Source organism: Nothoprocta perdicaria, unplaced genomic scaffold, assembly GCF_003342845.1.
Source record: "Nothoprocta perdicaria isolate Ctin4 unplaced genomic scaffold, notPer1 scaffold_149, whole genome shotgun sequence".
NCBI classification, from domain to species: Eukaryota; Metazoa; Chordata; class Aves; order Tinamiformes; family Tinamidae; genus Nothoprocta; species Nothoprocta perdicaria.
The window spans coordinates 1680221-1705842 of record NW_020454638.1 but is presented as its reverse complement, the minus strand read 5'-3'; the positions used below and the strand labels follow the sequence as shown (position 1 = coordinate 1705842).

The 25622-nt window shown below is 37.7% G+C and overlaps 1 protein-coding gene across 1 annotated transcript in view; it reads left to right on the top strand.

The window, feature by feature from the left end:
• Positions 1 to 25622, top strand: part of PRSS12 (serine protease 12) — a 33877-nt gene that overhangs the window by 4952 nt on the left and 3303 nt on the right. The window contains exons 2-12 of the mRNA XM_026034588.1: positions 8005 to 8143; positions 9764 to 9942; positions 10362 to 10512; positions 13152 to 13330; positions 13934 to 14075; positions 14945 to 15141; positions 17366 to 17507; positions 20152 to 20357; positions 20782 to 20860; positions 21983 to 22105; positions 24669 to 24949. Coding sequence (XP_025890373.1) covers positions 8005 to 8143; positions 9764 to 9942; positions 10362 to 10512; positions 13152 to 13330; positions 13934 to 14075; positions 14945 to 15141; positions 17366 to 17507; positions 20152 to 20357; positions 20782 to 20860; positions 21983 to 22105; positions 24669 to 24949 — 1818 coding nt within the window. The remainder of the gene's footprint in view (positions 1 to 8004; positions 8144 to 9763; positions 9943 to 10361; positions 10513 to 13151; positions 13331 to 13933; positions 14076 to 14944; positions 15142 to 17365; positions 17508 to 20151; positions 20358 to 20781; positions 20861 to 21982; positions 22106 to 24668; positions 24950 to 25622) is intronic.

The following is a 25622-nucleotide window of genomic DNA, read 5'->3' as shown; positions in this document are numbered from 1 at the left end:
TCCCCGCGCACGGCCGGGAAGTTTTTGCTGCGGAAGGGACCCGGGGGCGACTCCAGCATCGAGCCCTCGAGCCGCTCATCAGCTTTCGAGCTGCTCATCAGCTTTAAGTTTCATCAGCCTTGGCACGGGTCCACGGGGTTAAATGCACTTATGTGCAGCGTGCCTCTGGATGACTGCACTAGGTGGATGCGTTGCCTTCTGCATCCCTCCAGTATTACCTGCTACCTAAATAAGAACTGTGTTCTCCTCTCTCTATCCATACTGCAACTGCTCACACGGAATAGTTGTAGGGAAAGTAAGGACTGTCAGCTTTGATGCCCTTCCTTCTGCAGCTTTCGCAAAAGCACAAGGTCAACAAGGAAGATTAGTCTATTACTAATGTTAATACTAGTAATTTTCTACTTGTTGAGGTCTTTCTAGATTAATTTCCCTTCACATCTCCRATGAGAACAGTTATCTTACCCTGCCTACAATAACCACAGGAGGTATGTCAGAGAGTGAAAAGAAAAAAGGACAACAATTTGATCAATGTGATAATTATATGGACTGGTATAAAATAGYACATGAAGAGCATATGGAAACATCTAGGTCTCCATTATTCCTTTACACATCAAGAAAAACGCAGCTGCAAAAGACAAGTGTTATATCCCTGCAGGAAGRCAGGATGACGTTTCACACTACAGATGTTTCCCTGGAAAGAAGAGCAGGTAGCTGATGCCATGGAGGATGACTAGAGAGATGAAAAAAAAACCCCAGAAGATTGCATACCCTATAGTTTAAAAAAGGTCTCACACTCTTAGAAAAGGTCTCACAGTTGTCTCTTTCATTTGATCTACCATTTTTATAGATCTTCCTAAAATTCTTCAGGCTGCTTCCCAAAGCAGCTTGTGAGGATCTTGAACCAGCTCAGCAGAATGGGGCATTTTGCTGCTTGACTCTCACTGAAGTCAACTCCAAAATTCCCTCAATCTCAGTAAGAACTTAACTGAAGTGCAAAATGCCAAAAATACTGCATGATTTGAGCTTAGTTGCTTCTTCAGTTTTTTAAGAGTTTTTGCTTTAGTTTTCCTCACAAGGGCAGCTCCTGCAGAGGTGGCAAYGCCTGCTGAGCCACAGCTACAGCTGAGGGGTCCTCTGCTTCCGTGGGACTTGGTGCTGAGCTCCCAGTGACCTCCAGAGGCCAAAAAACTGTCCAGGAGCCTTCACGAAGGGGGCACCCCAGAACGAGAGTGTGCGAGGGTGCCTGGCGTGGAGCATGGAGACTATCAGCCCATTTGCCCAGAAATAAAGTATGTTCCTTTCTTATAAGTAAAGAAGCAAAGAAGTAAGGCAATGTTATAGCGAAGCTTACAGCTGGAGAAGGGCAGGTTTTTCAGAGGTAATCTCACTGTATCTGCTGCTTTGTGCTCTCGCTAAGGAAGCTCRTACTCAGTTATCTGGCACCCGTGACACCGTAACTAGATACAGCAGCATGTGCAAAGTTTATTTGTAAACCTCCTGGCTTTGAGTAAGGCTTAACAGTAAGGATTATCTGCAAAGTTATTGGTCTAACTTTGTGCATATTTTAACTGCTTTATATTTTCATATTTACACTGACTTACAAATATGCCTCTGCAATTACACTATCCACCATCTGTTTAAACACACTTTTCTAGTTTAAAATACTATATTTGAGTGCTGCATTTCCTTCTAAAATGAGAGACAATTGGGTAATATTACTTATTTGTACCCTGCAAGCAAGTAAACCAAAGTCATCTATATATCACATAAAAGGTATCATGATTTACCCAAGGAAATTATCAATGAATACCCTGTATGCAGAGCCAGTATAAGTCCATCAGAATTTATTATTTTGGCATTGTTAACAACATCTTGTAATGACATCTTGTAAAACTGTTATGCTTCAAGAGAGACTTGCCTTAATGCTGAAAAAGCAACTGGTGCCCCATGATGTTTACCTGGAATGTAGTTACTGTGTTTTTCATAATACGTTGTTTATGATACTATGACTACATAGGTAATTTAAAGCTTTGAGTATATCAGTTAGCCATTTTCCTTTATGTTATGAATGGGGAAACCAACCAAGGGAGGGTGCCTTGCCAGAGGTCACACCACCAATCAGCATCAGAAGAAGTAATAAAACACAGACCTCCAGAATGCCAGAACTGTAGAGTCCTTCCATTTAAATCTCTTTTAGCACAAGAAAATCCCATTAGYATCAACAAAGTAACAATTCATTAAAGTCCTGAGAGGAGAATCAAGCCTCTGGTTCACAATCTAAACACTCAATTATTCTCCATCCCTGTAATACCACAGTCTAGGCATTTAGTGGAAGGTATTCAGGGGTTGGTTGTTTTTTTTAACAACACAGGGCTAAAGAAAAGATTCCCCCTGCGTGTCCTCTCCTCCCCAAAAAGGACATTACTATTTTTGCCCCTTAGACTGAGAGATTACAGTTGCACATMATGAGACTCCCTAATTTTCTACAGCCCTTTCGAGACCATTACATTTCTATCATTTCATTCTTGCAGAGTCTTAAACCATTGGTCATTGACATGATTAACTTCAATGCTGCTGAGGAACCAATTCAGCACACTGCAGTCGATACATGCAATATTTATGAAACTTCCCCTTTAAGGATCTGTGGATGTGGAATAATGCTATCTACTAACCTTCCCATGATAGTTCTTAAAATGTGGTTCTAATGGATGCAACCTTTTTCCAAGGTTAAACTACCTGCAGAAAATAGATGTAATTTTAGACTGAGAGCAGCGCTCAGGGAAGTGATGGACAACAGCACTGATCACAGGGAGCGCCACGCATGCCTTAGCTGRAGCCAGCAGGATTCATTTCTCTACCTCCAGGCCTGATCCCGCAAGAGAAGAAAAGCTTCCATCAATTTGAAGTGCTATTAGATTGGGCCTGTAGTGCAGGTAGATTTTGACAAGTGCCTCCTGCAAACCAGTGAATTCATTTCATTCTCTAACTGGAACAGGCTCTTGTACACGTATTCACAATCCTGGACTCATACTGACATACTGCAAGTTATGTTGTTACCTGAGACACAAAGCATGGATCCAAGGGAAATTATTAGTTTGGACCTACCTAAYGTTTGACTCCAAAGCTTCCAAGATGAAATATCAGCACAGGGCCTTTCTATGGCACTCCTCTATCACTTTTTTTTTTTTTTTTTTTCAGAAGTCTTAGTAAAATCAAATCATCTCATGTTGTAACATCTTGCAAATGAAAACAGAAATAAAGACATTAGCTGTTTATTCAGATTTCCAAATATCAAATACTCTTTTTTTTYCCCTAGAACTGTAATTTCAGAATACTCAGCATTAGAGTGAAAGGCAGAGGTAACTTTTGTTTCTCTCCACCCCTCTTTTTTTTTTTCTTTTTAATTTACATTTACAGCCATTTACAAACCTTTGAATGCAGGTGTTTACAAAGAAAAYGCTGACACACCAACACCAAAAAAGCACAATACAATATTTACCCATACAGCAAAAGTGTAAGTGATCCCCATTCTATTTGCAATTCAACCACACAATGCAACAAAGCTTCTTCCCAGTGAAAACTGGAAAGTATAACAGGATTTGAAGCTACCTAGCATCTCTGGATGTGGGAAAAGCATAGCAAAAGAGGCAAGTGGGATGCTCTCGCTGTTTACAGTACAAATCCTTTGAAGTTCTTCTGTTTTCTTGGAGTTAATTAAAAGTTGGCTCAGAGGTTTCCCTCCACCCCCCATTTCTTTTCCTCTCTCTCATCTTGAGCCTATATGGCAGGTGTTGCAGAGCAAGTCTCAGCAGCACCATTGGATACCCTTTCTTCCTTTCATTTGCAAGTATAACTTAATCTCTTCTAAACAGTAATAGCAGATAGGAAAGACTCTGACTCGTGCAGCTCCCAGGGCAACTAAAATTACCAAACTCTTTGTAAACAACTTGAACTGACCGTCAGTAACCTTGGCCCAAACTAAGTATGAATTTCTTTGGAGTATCAATGTATATGACTGAGCTTCTGTCAAAAGAATAGATCTACATTCTTCATTAGAAGGCTGAAAATATACACAGATACATATATATACATATACACACATATATACATATGTGTGTATACATATGTATATACACACATATATACACACATATACACACATATATACATATGTGTGTATATGTATATATACATATATATACACATGTGTATATATATACACATACACACACGCATATATATATTCAGGGCTGTTTTGAGACCAGTGTGTCCTAACAGACGTCTAGCAGGACTGCTTTGTGGTTCTGTGCCCTTGTCTCTACCTCCAGCGCAGCCAGTTCTCCCATCTAGAGAGGATTCTTCCCCTTCCTGACCAAGGCATTGAGGGAAGGGCAAAGGAGGGCAGCCTTGGCCCAGGGAAGGGGCAGCCTCCTCGTGCTTCACATCCTTCCCTTACTGAGTTTGGTGTCTACAAATCCACATATCTTAAGATTTTTTTTTTATAGGAATTTATGAGATAAAAGTCCTAATGTGAACACAAAGTAGGATTTCTGACACCTTTCACTTCTACTTAAGCAAAATTCAAAACAAGTTTTACTAGAATTTATAACAGCACTTGGTACCAAAAGGATTTTTTCAACAAATCTGGAAGTTTTTTTTCTTTTTTTAAAATCTAAAACCCACAGAAGTGTTTGCAGAATTCTGAAAAAAAATTCCATCAGAAACTATTGCTTTTGAAGAAATCTCCCAATGGCTTTGAGCTATAACTACAAAAACAAAGACATTCATTTTAGGATATCATTGGAAAAGTAAACAACATAAAGTTTATCATGCTAAATAATAATTTTTCTTTCTTTTTTTTTTTTACTTTTGTGAAGCAAAGAGTGTTTCCCGCTCACTCTAACAATGCAAACACCAATTATCCTGCAGGAAAGATCCTAATAACAAAGACAGAGTCATGAATAATAAAGAGATACTTGGTAATACAGTATAAACATACCTAACTGCAGATTACATTTGTCAGCTTTCAGTTTCTTACAGTCAACTTGCACATGAAGCATAAATGTGCATTTCATTATAAAGTAAGAGTCTTCTCTGTAGGAAAAGAAAAATAATCTACACTAAAGTGAAATTCTGTATTCTCAAGTTCTACTATGTTATATTTCACGAGGTACCCATTTTAAGTAATGTATTTAAAAATTAACTCTTAATCTAGGAAAGTAACTATTGCAAGGTATAAATACTGCAAAATTTTGAATAAACTATGAGGCACTAATTTTCTCATTAGTTTGCTCTTAGATTTGATTGCAACATAATTATGACCTAATTCATATGATATATGCTAACATATACTTCAGGATGCATATTAAGCACATAAAATACAGTATCATTTTACTCTTGTTGGGTTCAGTGCTGAAATACCAAACTAGACACACTTAGAAAAATACATTAATCAAGTCACCTTTCATGAATTCTGAAAATTTTACTTAAAAAAGAATATTTAAAAAATAGATTTTTTTAGGTTATTCATTATGGTAGGTATTAACATAACAGTAGTGTGTCACTACTAGCTGTAGTTTTCAACACTGTCTTTTAAAGCATCAATGCAATGAGCATATTTGAGTGATGCTATATATTCAGATAGATGTTAAATATTCGACATAATAAAAGATATAATATTAGTTATCTGTAAAAGCAAGCTTTTCTTTTTATTTCTTTATAGATTTTTTTTCAGGTGAAGATCAAGAGTATTTTAAATGTATTAAAAATTACCTTCAATAACCATTATGTATCTTTTTTGTTCCCATCTGAAAAAGGCCAGCTCTCCATTGTATCTCCTTGTGAGATGAACTGTCTGTTTGCATGCTCATACCTTTCGTAAGATGTTTGTGTTCCTACAAGCAGCTGTAAGTCTAAAGGAAAAAGGCAAACTGAAACATTTTTGTGGTGACAATACATAATTAAAAAAAATACCTTTACACAGGAGAGTCTTTCCTATTTCAAGGGGGAACCAGAAGTAAATAAGAGTTCTTTTGTTTGTTTATTTGTTTGTTTTTGTGGCTGGGAGGAGGACAAGGAACAGGAAAGCAGGGAAAGAGTGTACAGGGAAGTTGTTTCCTTTGTTTAGTGTTCTGTGCCCACAGTGAGATCTTCCCGTGTTTTAGACTTCTCCCATGAGGCTTCTACTAGAAATGCAAAGAATTTTGTATTTCTTTCATTTTTAATTGTTGGTAAAAGAATTTCTGATGTGCTGAAGTTCTCTCCCATCCTCTCCTTCATATTTGTGGAGGAAGTCTGCTGTTGACACTTTGAAGGTGTCTYCATAAATACAGAAACAGCAGTGACCAATTTCTACCATGGAGACATGAGAAGTGAATTTTATTCCTCATGTACTCCCTGATCCCAATATTTGAATAGAAATGTCAGGTAATGTATAATTAGGAAACACTGTGTAGATTTCAGTAGGTTTCATGCAGCAGTGTAAACAACCATGTACAAGAACAAACTTATTTTGGAGACAGCTACTTTAAAATATTCTGACATGTCCGGAATCATTTTGCTAGGACTATTTCAATATTCACTCTTTCCCGACAAACATCTCATAAAGAGCAGAAACAAAATTAGAGAGTCTCATCTGTCTATATATGTTGAAGAAAAGCATTAAGTGGAAAATCATAAAAATGGAAGGACATAAAAAAAATGTGCAAAGCATATGCAGTATAGTTTTAATTATTAATATTATTAATTCTCTATTATGAATGATAGCTAAGTCTGTAACATAAATTTAATAAATTTTGTTTGTAATTTACTACACAATTAAGTTACAACTGAAAAAAATAAATAGGAGGCAAAAGGAACATACAAACTCAAGTTTAAGGTTAATTAATTCCTTGAGTTATTTGRCAGCGTTTGACTTGTGGTTTTATAAACTATACTGAACTTAATTAAAAACAGAACACAGTCTGAGTGAAAACCAAGGGTAAGAATAAATGAATCCAGCCATTATTATTATTTATATATATAACATATGAACACATGGACAAAGAATGCAGACATAAACACTGTTTTTTTTTTCTCCTTTTGCTAAAAAAAAAAAAAATAACCCACAAGTTGGATGATGATCTAGCCTATGAGAGATAGATTAACTGAGATTTCAGGCACTATTAATGCATATGGTTATGCTATATGGGATATTTTAAGAGAAATGCATTGTTTCCTACTGAAATAYTGCACCCTTTGTCTGTTTTTATTTGTATTACTGACTCTCACCTTTGCTAGTGGCACTCTTACTTTCAACAGCAGCTTGCTGTTGTTGCATCTTGCATCTAACTTACTGTAACATAAAAAATTATTTTCTAAATTTTGTGTAGCTCTCCAAGCAGTTTGCTGGTAGACCTATTTGACTTAAGAAAATGCCTCATGTTTTGTCTGAGAATAGCATAAAGATTCCTAACAAATTTATAGTACATTATCTACTGGTGTTTSGTCTGAGAGCAAGTTTGAACAAATTCATTCTTTGGCTTGAAATAACCTGCTGACATCCATGCCATGCATAACGTTCTATGTTATCAGAGCAGAAGCTATGCAATCCATGTGGCTGTTCTCTAATTCCTCTAAATCAGATGGAATTATACTGAAGATAAAAATATAGCACCCATTTATATAATCTTTTCTCATATGGGTAGATGCAACTATGTAGTGTACACATACAAACATCAGAACTGCGATGCAACTTCAGTGAAAGKAGCAAAATATTTTCCCCATATAAGGATTAAGGTTATCTGTTCTTGTACCTCAGAGTGCAAGAGTGCTCATATGTGCCAGAGTACTTGCTTATTATTTACTGCTTATTATGCTGCTTCCCCCAAAAACCAGAAAGATGATAACACATGAAACAGGAATTCTTTTTGCATATGGAAAACTGGATTCAGAGCCTTTTGCCTAACATAAATTAATCTAGCCATGGAAATCCTTGCAGAATTCATGTTTGTTTCTTTTAACTAGGGTCAGTGCGACTCCAAGGTGGCAAGAATGAGTTTGAAGGTACCGTGGAGGTTTATCTGAATGGAGCCTGGGGAACAGTCTGTGGCAGCCACTGGGACAACAATGATGCAACAGTTGTATGTCGACAGCTTGCACTTGGGTAAGTTTTAGTCTGAGAGAAAACCATTCAACCTATTTTAATGATCCTACAGTGTAAAGGGCAATATATTTTTCAACTCTTGATTTTTTTTTGTCTTAGGTGCTTGCCTTCTTAGGTGCATACCCAGTCTATTTTGCATTCCAAAGCTGTTTTTCCTCAAATCCTTTGCTTAATTTTGCTGTATTTCACAGAGGTCACAAGGGGAATCAGAAATTGATTTGAAAGCTACATGTGGGAGGAACAGGGAATGGCAGATACTCATTTGATGTGAAAAACTGTGATTTGATCAGACAAGTTCAGGGCAAACGCAAACTTTTTTAAAATGCAAAAAATTCTAATATCATCTCAGCTTCTAGTATACAAATGCAGCCCAAGCTAGGCAACCCGATTACCTGAACACACTCCTAGCACTCAGTTCAGTTTGYAGTTTCTCAGCAGGCCGCACAGTATGGTTGGCTTTAGTGCCTTTCTGATATTTCTTTCAATTACGTATCAAGGAAGTGATTTTGTCTTCTATGAGCACTAGGGGCCTAGAGGGGTGTATTTGAACTGTGACATTCCTAATGATTATTCCACTTTTTAAGAGGGCTAGCCAGAACTAAATCTAAGCTGTTTTATAATGTTCAGTATTAATCTGGACACACCAAGCCAACTTATAAAAATATGAGGATTAGATGAGATAAGAGTTCAGCCATCTGGAGGCTGTGATTTTGCTTATGACTTCAGCTGTCTACATATAATGTCTCCTTTCCTCATTTTCATTTAAGTTCTTTTTGCCTTCCATACCCTGAATATTTTGGTTGAACTAGACCCTTATTAGCAAAAGCAGTTCAGTGATAAAGAGTGAATGGCAGGGCCCTGTGAGCAGGATATGACTTCCATCAGAGTAGGTCCCCTCTCCTGCCTTCCTAAATGACAGTCAAAACAATTAATGCTATCATGTCTGTTTGGCAGCTATATCTTACAAGGTGAATTCAATAGGTATTATTGGAGTTCTTCAGGGGCTTCCATCTTTCTGCTCCTTTCTTCTTACAATATTTGAGCTTTGCTTTTAATTAAATTTCACTGGGCATTATATGGAGGCAAAGAAAGTCAGTAACAGAGAAGAGACCAGACCTGGAGAACAGACCTGATCAAGTGGAGCACGAGGCGGCTTCACTGCCTAACAGCCACACACCGTATTGTGTGACATGAGTATGGGCATGGGGCTGGCAATGCTAATGSAGTACAGGAGAGGAGGGGTGGGAAAGTCCCTTTAGCATTACCTCTTCCATATGTAATCTGCAGATCCTCCTTTGGACAGAATCTCTGTGTTGATTTTTGTATTTAAGAACAAATAGAACAGCAATATCACTGGCCCCGCAGCAATGCAGGCCATTGTACTAAAATATCCCACGACGCAATGGCAAGAAGTGGGTCACATCTGGTACTTTTCTTAGTGAAGATGACAATGCTCAGCTGCATGAAAATGGAATGACTTCATCATGCTGAAGAAAGCCTGTTCTTTTCTATCCCAAGTATTATATATGGGAGCCAAGAAAGAACAGATTTCAGGAACAAGTATTTCATTTCCATTGCACCCCTCCTAATGTCCTCTCCTGATTATTCTTATTCTTACAGTGAGAAAGGTGCAGCAAAACACATACCACTTGCTGGACGGGGCCTTACCCCTGTTTACTGGAGTGACRTACGTTGCCGTGGGGATGAAGAAAATATACTGTTGTGTGAGAAAGACATCCGGCAGGATGGAACCTGTCCTCAGAAAATGGCAGCTGCTGTTACATGTAGCTCTTCCCTGGGTAAAGAAAATAAACACATATGTTTTGGTTACCTCTTCACCTTATATAAAAGTAGTCATAATTGCTGATAATTAAATTAGAAAAAAAGAACCCACTTTATTAGACTTCTTAGAACAGGAAATTAAATAGCCTGACTCATAGCATCGTTCACTTCCAATTCCTCACCACCACAAAAGCAGCTACTAGTGGCACCACCCTTTACTTTTTCATAGTTAGCAAGCAAAGTACTGCTTTGAGATCCAGGTTGTGAGAAAGGCTGAAGCAGCAAAAATCCTCCAAGGGAACTCTAGCTGTAAGAGTAGGATTGTGTGCTCCCTCATCTCCCCACAAGACACACTTTTCTTTTTGTGCTTCTTTACTACCAAGATGACATTTTGAGAAAGAAACAAGCTTTTTCTGTGTTCTGTGTCTGATCACAGSCTCGGCCTTTATTCCGATCCGCCTGGCTGGTGGGAACCACGCTCATGAAGGACGAGTGGAAGTCTACCACGCTGGCCAGTGGGGCACCGTCTGTGACGATCAGTGGGAYGACGCAGATGCTGAGGTCGTGTGTCGGCAGCTTGGCCTCGGGTATTTCTGAACACTTTCTACTTCGGTAGCAAAGCAGCAAACTTACTAATCTGCACAGCCTTGAGTTTTCAAAATATTTCTCTCTAAGATAGAGAAATGGGTAGGTTTTTTAGGTATTGATCATTAATTAAAGTTTTTTTTTTTTTTTTTCTCCTGCACAGGAACTCTCCCATACTGGGCACCAAATAACTAGTGCTGCTTAGTATTTCTTTGTAGCCTTAATGTACAATGTGTTCTTTCAGGACTAAAGCAGTGTACATCCTTCAGTCCTAGTGTAGAASAGCTACATAGGTATTTCTATATACTTGTGCATATCCAATTAGGAGTACCTAATAAAAAGCACATATCATATTTCAATAGCAGAAAAAGCCTATAACTGGGCCACTATTAATAATTATAGCAGTTTCTAAATGATTACTAAATTTTCTCCATGATGAATGTAGTGCTTTTAACTTGCCTYCTTACTGATTACAGAAAAACATTTGATTCCTTTATTTAATATTCAGCAACTGCACTTCTGAGATTCTCCTGATTTCATTCAGTTTTCTAAGCAGAGGTGGCTAAATCATTTTGAGAGGGTGCTAAGTCTTTTTGAAATACATCCAGAGATTTGGAACAGTTCTCAAGTAATCAAGACATCTTGACAAGAACACACCTTATCTGTGAACTGAAATTTACCAACGGTGGCAAAATAGAGCAGTCATGAAGTAACAAAAATAATCTAAATTTACATTCTGGTAATCAATCTGGAAACATACTACAAATTGTAAAAATAAGGCTTCTTAGCAAATAACTTCCCACATACTTTCAAGTATGCTGTAGCACCCTGAAAAATAAAACTTCCTAATACTAGTCTTCAAATAATGGCTGAAAATAATGACAATTTTATTACCTGGTTACACAAATACTTTCTGGTAGATGCAAGTGGCCCTTGTTGCTATAATGGGTTTGTGGTCTCCAGTTTATGAAAACTCCAGAGAATCTCATTATATTATAGTATAATTTGTTTTCAATGCTCAGAGTAGTAAAGGCTTATTTCTTTGATTTCTACCAGGTTCCTAATGGATAAAGACTTTCTTTTCTAACATATTCTACACATCTGCAACAGCAGCAGAATAAAATATACAAGAAATAGGAAGCTATGTATGAGAATTTTCCTTTTGTGCTTACTTTATGCAAATACTACTCTATAAGCTTAAGATAATTTATCATATACATATGAATATGATGTCATATTCATATGAATATTTATCATATACATATGATTTTTCCCAAGTACTATTATCTAAACAACTAACAGTAAATGAAACATTCTGTAATAAATTTACAGTATATCTAGGGATAAATTGATAACAACAAGTTATTTTGAAACTAGGCTCTTTATTCCATATTTATCCAATTCTGTTAAAACAGCTCAGTGTTGAGAATTCACAAAGTCTATCTTAGGGAATGCAAATATAGAGGGCATTTGAAAACTGAGATTTTTTATTTAGATGCTTATATCTACATTTGGAATAGGAATTAGCCTTCAAAATCAGTATTAGCCTTTGTGCATTCTGTGCATTATATTTTCTTAGTTTACCATGTAATCAGAGCATATAAACTCAGTTCCAACCAGAAAAGCAGCTCATAATGAAATAAAAGCAAGGGAGGTCCTGTCTCTTCCCATGACCAGCACTGCAAACTACAAGTCTCCAATGAATCAATGCCATATATAAGATGGCATGGTTACTTAGAGCCTAAATCAAAGGAGGGCAAAGGGGCAAAGTGAATGTTTGCAAATCTCAGGGAGAAATACTATTTCCAAACTATCTGGAATTCTTCTTGGTATTGACAGTAGTAGAACACATTATCTGTTAAAACGTTACTTAGGAATAAGAAGGTCACTCTGAAGAAAAGCTAATGACTAACAAAAAAAAAATCTTGATAGATTATCAAGTGTAAAATATTACATAATTATTCTAATATTTGAACAATCGGCTCAAAATCCATTACACAGACATAARGAGAAGATCTCTTCCATGGTAAAAACAAGGCTAGATGTTAGCCTGCTTTCTACTCTTAATTCTACCACAATTCTACCACTATATGACATTATCAAGTCATTGATATTCTTTATTCATTTAGCTGGGTAAAAACAATGGCAAAAATGACCTTCATCTGTCTCATCTGGGTTAATTTGATAAATGTACTTTGAGTTTACCAAATGAAAGTCACTATAGAAAGATATAGGATTATCACTGCACATAAGCACTGAATGAAAATTAAGGTCAGAACTCTCAAACCCATCTGTACATCTATAATCTCTTCTAGGAACATCATGCTTAAAAATCARAAGATACAGGAAAGCAAAATATCCTAAATGCAGCACAACAGATTCTAGCGTTATAAGTATATTCAGAGAGTGGAAACAGCATGTTTCAAGTTTGCTCTTTTAGCCTCAGCAAGAGGCTGCAGTTGACTGCAGACCCCCGTTTCATCAGGCAATGGGCACGGGCTGCACCGTGTGCTCTCAGCGCGGGCGCTATTTAGGCCGCGCCGCATGCTCTTTGGGAGCACGGCTGGCCCTGCAGTGTTGGAGCTGTTCCCGCTGCACTCAGGACTCCGCAGCCTGACTCGGTGTCCGTTACGTTCTGCAGGGGGGTTGCCAAGGCGTGGAGCCAGGCCCATTTCGGGGAGGGCTCCGGCCCGGTGCTGCTGGATGAAGTGCGTTGCACAGGAAATGAGCTGTCTATAGAACAGTGCCCTAAAAGCTCCTGGCAAGAACACAACTGTGGCCACAAAGAAGATGCTGGTGTTTCCTGCACACCTCTTACAGGTAGGCCAGTAATGAATAACTACACTGGAAAATAGAGGTAAGTGTGGAACTGACAGGTCTGGAAAGATTGCTTTTTTAAAGTTYGCAGGCACATAAAGCCCCACACGATGTTCTGGCGATATTACAAAGAATCAGCTGCTGCTTATGGAGTTTTAAAGCTACAGAAAACCTTGTTATTCAGAACAAACCCTTATTTTATCAACTTGCTAACTGCCATTTATCACGAGGCATTTTCTTTCAAGTAGGACAATTACACATGCTGCCATAATTCTGTATGGTACTTACCAATGACAACAGACGTTTCAGCAATACRAATAAAGGGAAATAGAATATACAAAGGAAAAGCTAAGGCATCTMTATAACAAGTCTGCTCCCATGAACTAGGCACTTTTCCACTTTCCCAGCTCCCTTATGCCACACTGCACAACCAACCGGAAGCATTACACTCCTTTCATCTTCTGATCAAATACAATCAGCATTAGGTTGAGTAGTAGAATATTCTGATCCAATGCAGTAAATGTAACGTTGTTAGCTACTTTTTGTAGAAACTAAGAAAAAMTGATTCTTGTTTTTGTTTCTCTTTCCTTACTTGTCATGGTACAGATGGAGCATTGAGACTAGCGAGTGGGAAGGGCAGCCACGAGGGTCGCCTCGAGGTCTATCACACCGGGCAGTGGGGCACGGTCTGCGACGATGGGTGGACTGAGCTGAACACACAGGTGGTTTGCCGCCAGCTGGGATTTAAGTAAGAGCAATTGATATTAGGTATCTGAGTCTCTGACTTAGCACTGATGACAAACCTCTACACAGTCCCTACATTCCTCTTTTATATCTTAGCCGCGTGTTGTTTTATAGAAACTACTGGGYTAAAAAACATGAAAATCTGCTTCGCTCAGGCCAAGGTGTTTATGGCCTTAGTTTATGTAGAAGAGCAAGCCAGTATCAATTCAGTCAGTGATTCAGCCATGTTTATTCAATTCCAATTATCTTTTTGGCTGAGATTAATGCATAGGAGAAAAAACGATTTGTTTTAATCAGTTTTCTCCTTAGAAGTTTGATTCTTCAAATTCTTTGCCTGTGGAATAGCCACCAATAAACACTGACATTCTGAAGGCACTAGACCCGCTGGATTTAGTTTTAAAAAATCATCACACTCAAGCACTAGAACACTCTTATTTTTTGAAATACATATGTTAGGAAAATTAGAGCTCCATACATTCATTCTTCGCTTCTTTTCCTACTCWCTCTGGTTACAAAGGCATGCTCTCAGTAAGCCATCTTACTCTTGCCTATTCTTTCACTGATATGACAATTCATTGACATAACTAAATTCATGTTAATACCCATCATAATCACAGAAGAATTGTCTCATTTTTCCCAGATGCGACATTCAAATATATAATATTAAGAATGTTTAATCTCAAAATCAATGAGGCAACTCTGTACTGGGCTTATTGAAGCCTTAATCAAAGGTTTCAGGGGAGAAGCACATAGTGTTGCCACTGATTTTAATACTGTTTTTTCAAGAATAATTTATTTCTTTTAGTGCTTAAGTATCACACATTCTCTGATCACTATAGATCAAAATGTCGTGTATACCTGTTTTCTACATAGGCATGGGAAAAGAATTCCTGAGAGCTACTCAGAAGGAAGTTCTGGGCCCATCTGGCTGGATGATGTGAGCTGCTCAGGGAAGGAGTCAAACATCCTGCAGTGCTCAAAAAGAGAGTGGGGAAGGCACGACTGCAGCCATCAGGAGGATGTGAGATTAATTTGTCATCCAGACAACGACAGCCACAAACTCTCCCTCAGTAAAGTATCTCTTTGCTAACTTCACAATATCAGTATTGCCGTGGGTGCAGATCCAAGAGAAGTACTAGATTCTGTACCTAGTCCTAGTACTGTACTAGGTTTCCAGACTGAAGTTTTATCCTGCAATCTAAAATATGAATTTACTGCACTATACTGCTACTTGTTCTTGTAACAGTCAGCACTTGCATGCACACTTTTCTAGTCTCTTCCTTACAGCCTTTTGACCTCTAACTGTCCAAGGAACATTTTGTATTGTAGTACTGTTTCATTACGTGTAGATGAACGGGAATCACATTTGGTAAAAATAATTCTCTCAAGTACAAAATAGCATGGATTCACATTATGACTGCTGTCTTTACAGATGCAAACCATCTGTGCTGCTTGCTCAAATTCCTATAAAACATAATCTTAGTTGAAGGAGGTCTGGTTCAGTTAAACGCATCCATATGGTAACATTCTCATATCCCTGATATATTTCATATACCATAAAATCATATTTATTTCCTACTCGCAGATATATATTTAAGTAAAACAATATGAGACAATAATACTAATAGATATATTGTACCACTAATATTCTGTGGCTCTATACAGGCAGTATAATTTACAACCAACCAGAAAACTACATCATTTCAACAGGAAAGTAAAGATGCTATATCAGACGTTTCCTGTAAATGTTCTGGATGGACAGGGGACAAAGACTATTGTTACTATTTACTTCACTGAACTTGAAAAAGCTCTTTTTCCCCTCTTTTTAAAGATAAATTCAATGGAAAAATATGAGAAATGAATAGATGATGATAACTTCAGGAAATGCAAATGTTAACGAGTACTAAACATGAAACACACTACAATAATGACAAAATATATTAGCATGAGCTCCTGAAATTAAAACTAAACAGAAAGTTAAAAAAATTAATAAATAGAACAGTAGACATTATAAACTACAATGTAAACAATATGCTTTAAGCTATATTTGAAGCAGAAATACTTTCTTTTTATTTCTAAAATTGTGCTTCTTTTCATCAATGAATTAAGCCATATTCAACCAGCTTTACTCCAGAATAGGGTTAGGTCTACAAAATTTATTCATAACCTAATTTGAATTAAATTTCAAATGCAAATGTCTCCTAATGCTGCCTTATTTTAAAGCAGGATTAAATAATTTCTCATCCTTACAGTGCTAGAAGGGTATTTCATTAGGTCATGAATTTACTTATCTTCGATTTATGTGAAGATGATGAGGAATAGTCTTTTAAATTATTCAGAAAAAGAAGCTCTAATTAGAGTATTAATGATTATAAAGAATGGCATAATAAAAGATTTAGGAACCGATTCTCACTGAAACTCTCTAAAGAGTCCTCAAAGTAATTCACAACCATTTTATAAAGACACTTGGATTGCTAGCATGCTATAAAGGAGTCTTAACATAAATGAGAATCAAATATATACTTTGCTTAATGTTTCAGAATTTAAGCACAGACTAAGCACTGAATGAGAATAACTATGAAATAAGAACCCCGGGCTTTGAGGAAGAAGAAAACTCAAACCCTGATTAAGTTCAGCTAATCCACATGAGATTTATGCATTATTACCATATTGGACTAAGTATCCAATTACAAATGCTAGCAAACAATAAGTCACATATTAGAATAACATGTAGAATATCCTGCTATCACACAAAACATGATACAAAATATCAAGTGTAACAAATAACCATAAGCAAAAGTTCAACACAAAGCTGTACAGTTTTGCTGAAACAGCAGGAAGAGGAGTGACTGTGGACAGTTTGAAAGTAGATTTATGAAGTGAAATATAGGTAAAATCATCCACAAAGCTGCTGCAAGGAAAGTGCATTTTGCCTGGAAAGATACCATATGCAATGACATCTTGGRTGTCCTCTGCTATTAGTAAGAGAAATTGGTCTGTGCCTTTTTTCAGGCAAATTCTGAGCTATGTCGCACATTTATATGAAATGGGGGTATGAGATGAATTCTGAAATTYAAATTGCAGGCACAATGTAGTATTTCATATTGCACTGCAGCTTGTAAAAACTGCTTTCTTTTTGCTGGCCAGGGTAAAACATGCAACTGCCTTAACAGYTGATTTTAGACTTGTTGAACATAAACGAGCAGACCCCTCACCCTGAACGTGATGAAAATGAACTKATGTACTAGTTCCTGCTTCTGTGGCTGTGGGTTGACAATGGCAATTTATTCCCAGGCCCTCCCATCAGGCTGATGGATGGTGAGAATAAGAAGGAAGGACGTGTAGAGATTTTTATCAATGGCCAGTGGGGAACCATTTGTGATGACGGATGGTCTGATCAGGATGCAGCTGTAGTCTGCCGACAGCTTGGCTACAAGTAAGAGAACTCCCTCAGCTACCTCACGAGTCGTTTGCTAGGTCTGATTATGTTAYGTTTGTGCAAGGCACTATCATTCGAGTTAGGCTAATCACACAATACATGTCTTTTAAAAGCTATCTGTTTGGTATACTCTAGAAAAGCATATTACACTGTTAGTAAGGAACGGTAGGCTACGTCTTTAAAGGGAATACACATTAGTACATTTGAGAAAAGGAATCCAGTATTCAAAGGTATTTCACACACACACACAAAAAAAGATATTTCACTGGCAACTGTAAAGCAGAGTAATGTTAATATTAAAATATATTAAAATAATTAATATTTAAATATAAAATAGTTAATAGTTAAATATATAGTTAATAATTAAAAATACATTTTTTTGGTTAAGGGAATTCCTATTAAAAGTTGCTACACAGTCCTGAATAGACACTTCTTGACAGATTACCAATGCACAGTAAGAGATATAAAAGGACATGAAAGGTGTCTGAAGCACAAGCACCATGATTCAGCTCACGCCAAAGTGCCATGATTGCGATCTATGTGCACTAAGTTCTTTCCTTCATCTTCACTCCCTGCACCTCTCTTGCCTACAACACTTACATATGCAAACTCACAGGTATCTTTGAGGTTTATCTAGTAAATCAGTGGAGGCAGTGCCTTTAGAACTATCTGATAAAAGGCTGCAGAGACAAAAATACAGTTAACAGCAATAAATAGCTCTCCGGGAATTCAGACAGGAAGAATACTGTTGTCATTCACAACAAAGTGGCTTTGAATATCCAGAGGAGCTTTAGAGCAATGTGCTAAAGCAGAAACTCAGCAAGCACCATGGACTGCTCTGTGACACAGGCGATCAAAAATCAGGTAAGATTTTGCAACAAGTACCTGCACTGCTTCACTATTTTGTAACATCATACACAGACACAGCAGCTGCTGTGGGTATCAGAGAGCAGGACGTTCTTTGTACTTATCTGTCATCAGAGCATCACTCACGAAAGAAAAATATTTGGAGCAAGAAGAGACGCATTGCTTTCAGCTAACAAGTTAAATCATACTAAATCCATTAGGCGAGATTGTCCTATGCTGCTTCCAAAGTCAGTTAAGGCTTTGGATTATCTGGGAGATACGTGCTAGCTGTGGAAATTAAAATGTCCAAGGACAAATGACCTTGTTCCATCAACTCTGTCAGATGGTTTGCATGTTTTTTTTTCCTGGATTTTTTACAATTCATATATTCTAAATAACATACCTTGCTTGTCCATTTCTCCCCTTCATTATCTGTTAAAACTAAAAAATAGCCAAGGCTTTTCATAGGCAAATCTGAAAAATGCACCAGTTTGCATGCATTATTTTCACGTTTAAATTATATGGATATGGACAATTCCAGGCCAGATTCTCTAATTTTGATCCAGCTTTATAAASAGCATGACAAATCGAAATTCCTCCCCAGCACAGAATCTCCAGCTGAGGAAGAGCCACAAACTATGGCATTCTCACTTATCTTCCCCAACATTGTAGGTATATAGAAAAAAAAGATATAAAAAAAGAGGTATAAAAATAAGTGTTTTCTTGCCTAGGATATTTTTATTGTTAAACTGTTTCTCTTGCTTTTCACTCCATGTGCAATTATCCTTTCATATACACAGAAATACTGCCTTTTACAGTGTGCATTTCCAAGATACATATACCAAATAGAAACTCATGGAGTAGGTTAACATGCTACCATTACATAGTAGTCAGGATAATTCTATCACAATATTTTTATATGACAGCAAAATCTCAGTAAATCTCTTAACTGTTAACAGCAATTCAGATACACCTAGAAGACCCTCTGGCTTCCAGTTCTACTTTGTAAAGACAGCTCTGCAATTACTCACTATTTTTTTCACAACWCTTTAGCTATATCCAATGAAGTTGCTATTTGCATATTATGAAGCATTAAGTAATTAAAAATAAACATCTGTCACAAAAATTACCAAATGTAATGCAATTTCATAAGTATTATTGTAGTAGTATTAGTAACATTTTATTGTCTTTTTCCGATTACATTACAGTTTTAGAGCTGAACTATGGAGACACACTAAAATGGCATATAGTTTTCACTCATGACTTTCTATACCAAGTAGTATGAAATATGTAATTATTATTCATGTCTAAAAGATTTATAAATCATAGTCCAAACTAAACTGCATGAGTACCTTATTGAACCAGTTCATCTTTCTAAGGGAATCAGACCAGAACAAATTATTTTTAGCATTCACAGATGCTGATTTTATATGAGGATTAAAGAGATTATGAAAAAAGCAGCTTCTACATACTTTGATTTGCTGTAGATATTTGTAATGCTATTACAATAAAAATACTTCACACAGTGCTATGTAAAGACATAAATGTATTTTAAGTACATCAATGAATGATAAAAAAATTGTTACACTACTCTTTTTCCCAATTACCAGATTAATATAGGCAACAAGAAGAAATATTGTAATCAGGCAAATTAATGAGGGGGTCTGAATAAAACCTCAAGTGTCTTAATTTCACTGCTCACATTCTCTAGAGTATTTCAGTTCAAGTCAAGAGAGTCAAGTGCAGAATAAGTCTTTAAAATGTTTTTAATCACAAAATGATGCCCTGTTTGCAGAGGCGTAGCCAGAGCAAGGACAATGGCCTATTTTGGGGAGGGAAAAGGCCCGATCCACGTGGATAACGTGAAGTGCACGGGAAGCGAGAGATCGCTGGCAGACTGCATCAAAGGGGACATTGGGACGCACAACTGCCGCCACAGCGAGGACGCCGGCGTCATCTGCGAGCACCCGGGCAGGAAGGGCCCCGGGAGCAGCCACAAAGGTGACGTCTGCGGCCGCTCGCACAGGAGCAGCTCTGAATTTCTCACTCTCCAGGGCACACTTTATCTTTACCTGCCAAGTGCTGCTTTTACTTGTATCAGGATAAGTAAGGAAGATCCCTATTAAAAAATCCTAGACATAACTCCAGGCTTACACTTGAAAAGCAGAGCACAACTGTGTAAACTGATTTGTTTAAAAAAACCTTAACCAGAGTAAATCTTAACCACAAAAAAAGAAAAACATCTTAACCAGAACTACTAAGCCTGAGAGAATCCAGCCTATTTTCCTGGAGCAAAATTTGAGTTTAAAACTATCATGAAAGAAATAATAGTTTCAGCCTCCTTGTTTTTCAGTCAAGTCTCATTGTAAATTGGATACTTCTTATTGTGAGTTTAATGCTGTCTACATTCCCCTTTCTTGTTTAGATTCTCTTGCTTCTGTTTGTGGACTGAGGTTACTACATCGCCGACAAAAGCGAATAATTGGTGGGAAAAACTCTTTACGGTAAATATTTGGTAAAGACAAGTCATTTTCAATACAAAGCCTCAGACATGTTTGCCATAAGCCACCTGCCTAAGTTATGTATGGATGGTGATGATGATTATTCACTGCCCAGTACTTGAATTTTACTTGCAAAACGCTTCTCTGATGATACAGTTATGGAACTGGGCTTTTTGCTAACATTTTGTTCCTAACCTTTAACAACCTATGTTTACATACGATTACCATCCTTGCCCCCATCACATGCTGCTACAATGGGAAGCATAGACACAAAGAGTGGAAAGAGATATTAAATCTCATTTTCCCAGATTTAAAAATGTGCAACTTGTTTTACTCCAGTTTACCTGCTAGTTTGACAGTAGTCAGAAGGTACTTAAGGCTACTTGCTTGCTTATTCCCCCATTTTGCTACTGCTCAATYATTCATCACATCCCTTGCCCTCCATTCTTTCCCCCTTCCTGTACATAACTGATCTATAAAACTAGTAAAAATTCATTACCTYGGTAAGTCAGGGAATATATATCCCATCTCTACTAAACGAGACAGATGACACAGGCTGAAAGAAGGCTTGTTATTTGTATTTTTGTTCTTGTTTTAGATTTCTCAATTTTTAAGCTTCCCTTTTCAAAGAGCTCTGGACAGACAAGCAGTTACTAATGCAGATAGGAAAGGAGGCAAGGATAAGTTCTCAAGAAATTCCCTTTTTCCTCCACCCAGCTGTCAGGAAATTTGTCCTACTGACCGTCTCTTGAGCTGCTCAATATTCTTTATGTAGAGACCAATGTTCTGTACCTCTTATCGGACTTGGGCAGCATTTGGGGAGGAACCCGTAGAGCATAGCTTGGGCACGATTAGTTCAATCCAAGAAGGTAAAATTAAAATATTTCACAGTGGGAGCAAGTGCTTGGCATGCTGGACACTCGGGCTGTAAACTAATCTCAACCACTAAATTCTGAATGCTGTAATAATATCAAAGGTATTCCCCACTGTTACTCCATGAACAACAGGATTCATAGGCTATTCCAGTTGAAAAACTATGTTTAGCTCGGGCTGTAGATGCAAGGTAGCTGCGAACGTGCCCCGCTCCGCTGGCTGTTGGCGCAACGCGTGTGCTGCTCTCCGCAGGGGCGGCTGGCCCTGGCAGGTGGCTCTGCGGCTCAAGGCGGCTCACGGCGACGGACGGCTCCTGTGCGGCGCCACTCTCATCAGCAGCTGCTGGGTCCTCACCGCTGCCCACTGCTTTAAGAGGTAGCTCAGGCTTCAGCAATGAGCCACACTGTCAAGCTAGTGCACTGTTACGGGTAGCGGCAAAACCTTCTAGGCTGAGCCCATTTGAAGATTGTTCCAAAGAGTTGGATTTTGATTAAAAAAATCCTTCTTTTTTTCTTTTTTCCTTCCCCGCAATATATAAAATATATAAAAAACACTAATATGCTGAAACTATTCTGAGTTTTCATTCTCACATTACAGAGCCTGCTGCCATCAGTCAGCAGATGTATATTCAAAATTTGAGCTTTTCCAAGGCAAGATATAGATAATACTGCTGATATTAATGCAGCTTTCTCTTCCAAAAAGCTGATAGACTTGTCTAATTTTCTATTATTGATGACTAATTATTTCAAATTCGGCTTCTTTCCATATTTCCATTAGCAACCTATTTGCAACTTACTCTCTCCTTACAAACACAATTGATCTACTTGGTCTGATTTCTTTCACAACTTTCTATATTAATGTACAACATGGCTTTTCTAAATGTCTTCTCCCATTTTTGCATAAACAGTATTTTGTTACTGATGATTCTATTTAGTTTTTGTGATAAGCCCATCCTCTTCAGTATTTCTGAGACAAGCAGTTCACTGCCAATGAAATTACTGTAGTATGAAAATATGGAATTGCAGAGCATGACTATTATCTGCTCTTCCCAGGGGCTTGCTTACTTAACTGGGACTCCAAGTGACTACTGAATTTGCTGAGAGCGCTTTTTAGTTTGCATATTTTCTCAACACCTACATGCTGAGGGAGTGTTAGAGGACAAGAGCAGGGAGCTGTCACATTGATAGTCCCACATCTGTGCAGACATTCAAGGGGCTCTTAAACTGCTCCAACTGGAAAAGCCAAAATACTCTTTTCCCCTACTCGGATTTTAAAATCCATCTTTGCTTCTCTCCGAGTCCTCTGTGAAAGGCGCTTAATCAGGCCTAAGAATTTGAACTAAGAATTTGAAGTTTTGTGATATGCACTTTTTTTATTTTTTAATCTATTGCAAATGTTATTTGTACTGATTTCAGGCCTGCATTTATGCAACATAAAACTAATCATGCAACTCAGCCCACAGATATACTGAAGTTTATTGTAAGACAGAGAAGGCACCTCTCTCTCTGATTTGTCATTGGACAGACCGGGCTGAACTTTCCAATGYTTGAGGACTAAGTTTCTAAGATCTATCTATAGATAAGTGCCTTCAGCACATATTTTCCAGACTGACAAGAGAAAAGAGCAATATATCATTTCCCAGATCTGAAAACCAGAGTACTGCTTAAATAGAAGTAGGCTCAATTATATTAGGGTTAACAATTAAATACAATTTTATGCATGAGAGCAGGAGTTGTTCTGCAGCACATAGCAGCACTATCTGGTTTCTGTTATTTCACACACAAAGAATTTGATTTTGATGCAAAGTTGTAGCAATATTTGAAGCTATTTTTTTCCTTTGTAACCTGTTCATTGTGTCACCAGGTTTCATCCAAAACCATTCTGACAACTACAGGGCAATTTTCTTCTTTTGGCTTCTTTAGGCACACCTCTATGCCCACATGCACTTCAGCACAGTGCTGGCAAACCTGCTCAGAACTGGGGAGCCTGAGACACAGGGGAATTAACTGGCTGACAACATGCCAGAGATCAAAGGGAAAACTCATATTAAAACTTACTTCTCTTAAGCCTAGCAGGAATGGGCAGGTGAACTCAGGTGTGCCAGGCAAGCAAAAAGTATTTATATTTGATGCTAATGACCACATACGTTCCTATTCTAATAGGATGATGCTCAGACATATACCAAAAAATGCTGAAATACTGGTTTCTAATATTATTCTTTAGTATATCTAGTGGAATGTTGTGGCTTACAGAATTCCATTTTGAATAGATACCTTTTAAATGCAATGAAATGATTATAAACAATGACTATAATAAAAATTATTAATCTATTTAGTATTGCCTATGTGACAAATTTAAGTATTGTTAAAAAAAAATCCAAAGAAATACCTCAATTCTAGAAACTCGGAGAGTGCCTTAAGAGTCAGGATTCACAATTCTGTCTTTTTCCAATGTTCTTTTCTTACTCAAGTTCTTGTGGAAATTTCTTAATGAGTCAGTCATCAGTTATAAAACTTTTGCACTTTTATAGCCAAAACAGAATGATATATTAATAATGTGACACAACAAAGTTTTTTAAAAAATAAAATCTTCGAGATAAACATAGTGAACCACATTTTTTCCCCCTGCAAGGAAATAAGCAATGTGATTGGTTGAATGTTTGGCTTAATTGTAACATGTGGTCCTAGAAAACCCTACCTATGAAGACAGCATGTTAAAGTAATTTAGCATAACTTGAAATTTCAGAAAAAAATATACACTATCCTTTAAGATACATTTGAATGCCAATTAACTTATTTGAGAAAGCAGTTCTGCTCTGTAAAAAAACTGCTGGCAATGTTATTTACCTGAGCAGTAAAAAGGCACTGATCAAGCTTGGTTGTACATCTCAGACCCAAACTGTGCGACTGAGCCCTATTTGTTTTAACCTGAACTTCAGGTATGGCAATAACACTCGGAATTATGCCGTGCGAGTTGGAGATTATCACACGCTGGTACCTGAAGAGTACGAGGAAGAACTCGGAGTGCAGCAGATAGTGATGCATGAAGAGTACAGGCCCGAGAGCAGCGACTACGACATCGCGCTAGTGAGGCTGCAGGGCCCCGAGGAGCAGTGCGCCAGGTTCAGCGCCCACGTCCTGCCCGCCTGCCTGCCGCTGCGGCGGGAGAGACCGCACAAAACCGCGCYCAACTGCTATATCACTGGCTGGGGTGACACAGGTAAGCACCTTTCACTGCTTTCTACCACCCACTGACATTAGTACCTGATGCTGCTTGTAAAAAACAAACAAAAAGGAAAATAACTGATTATAACACTAAAAACATGTGTGTGAGGTCTTGAAAGGAATTAAAAGAATTGTCTTCTACTACTGAGTACACATGTTCAGCATACGTAACAAAAAGAGCTGAAAGCACACAGAAACACTACTGGCTTGAAATACTGTCTCTTGCACAGCTTTTACTGAGCGTTAACGTTTCCTAAAACAAGTTAGCTTGGCAACTTTAAATCTCATGTTACTTACACARTACAAATTACATTTTTTTTCCTTCTTACATGGCCTTCTTTTAACTCTCTGTTGGAGGAACTATTCCTAAGAAGAGCCTGATGAAAGTCAAAGTATAACCATAGCAGCATGGCATTTTCAAATATGGATAATTGTGTTGTTCATAGGTTCMTGTTTACAGCATGTCTGCCCAGTCCCAGCTTGACTTGCCTTCCCACCACTCTCATCCTCTACATTCCTTGTAAGAGCAGATTTGCACTGATTTACTTCCTAAATTATATAATTTGTAAAACATGCTCCACTCCCTCCACCCAAAGACAGAAATCATCCTAACTTCATATACTGAGAGCAAGGAAAGGTGCTCTAATTGTGACACCAGTGAAAATTTG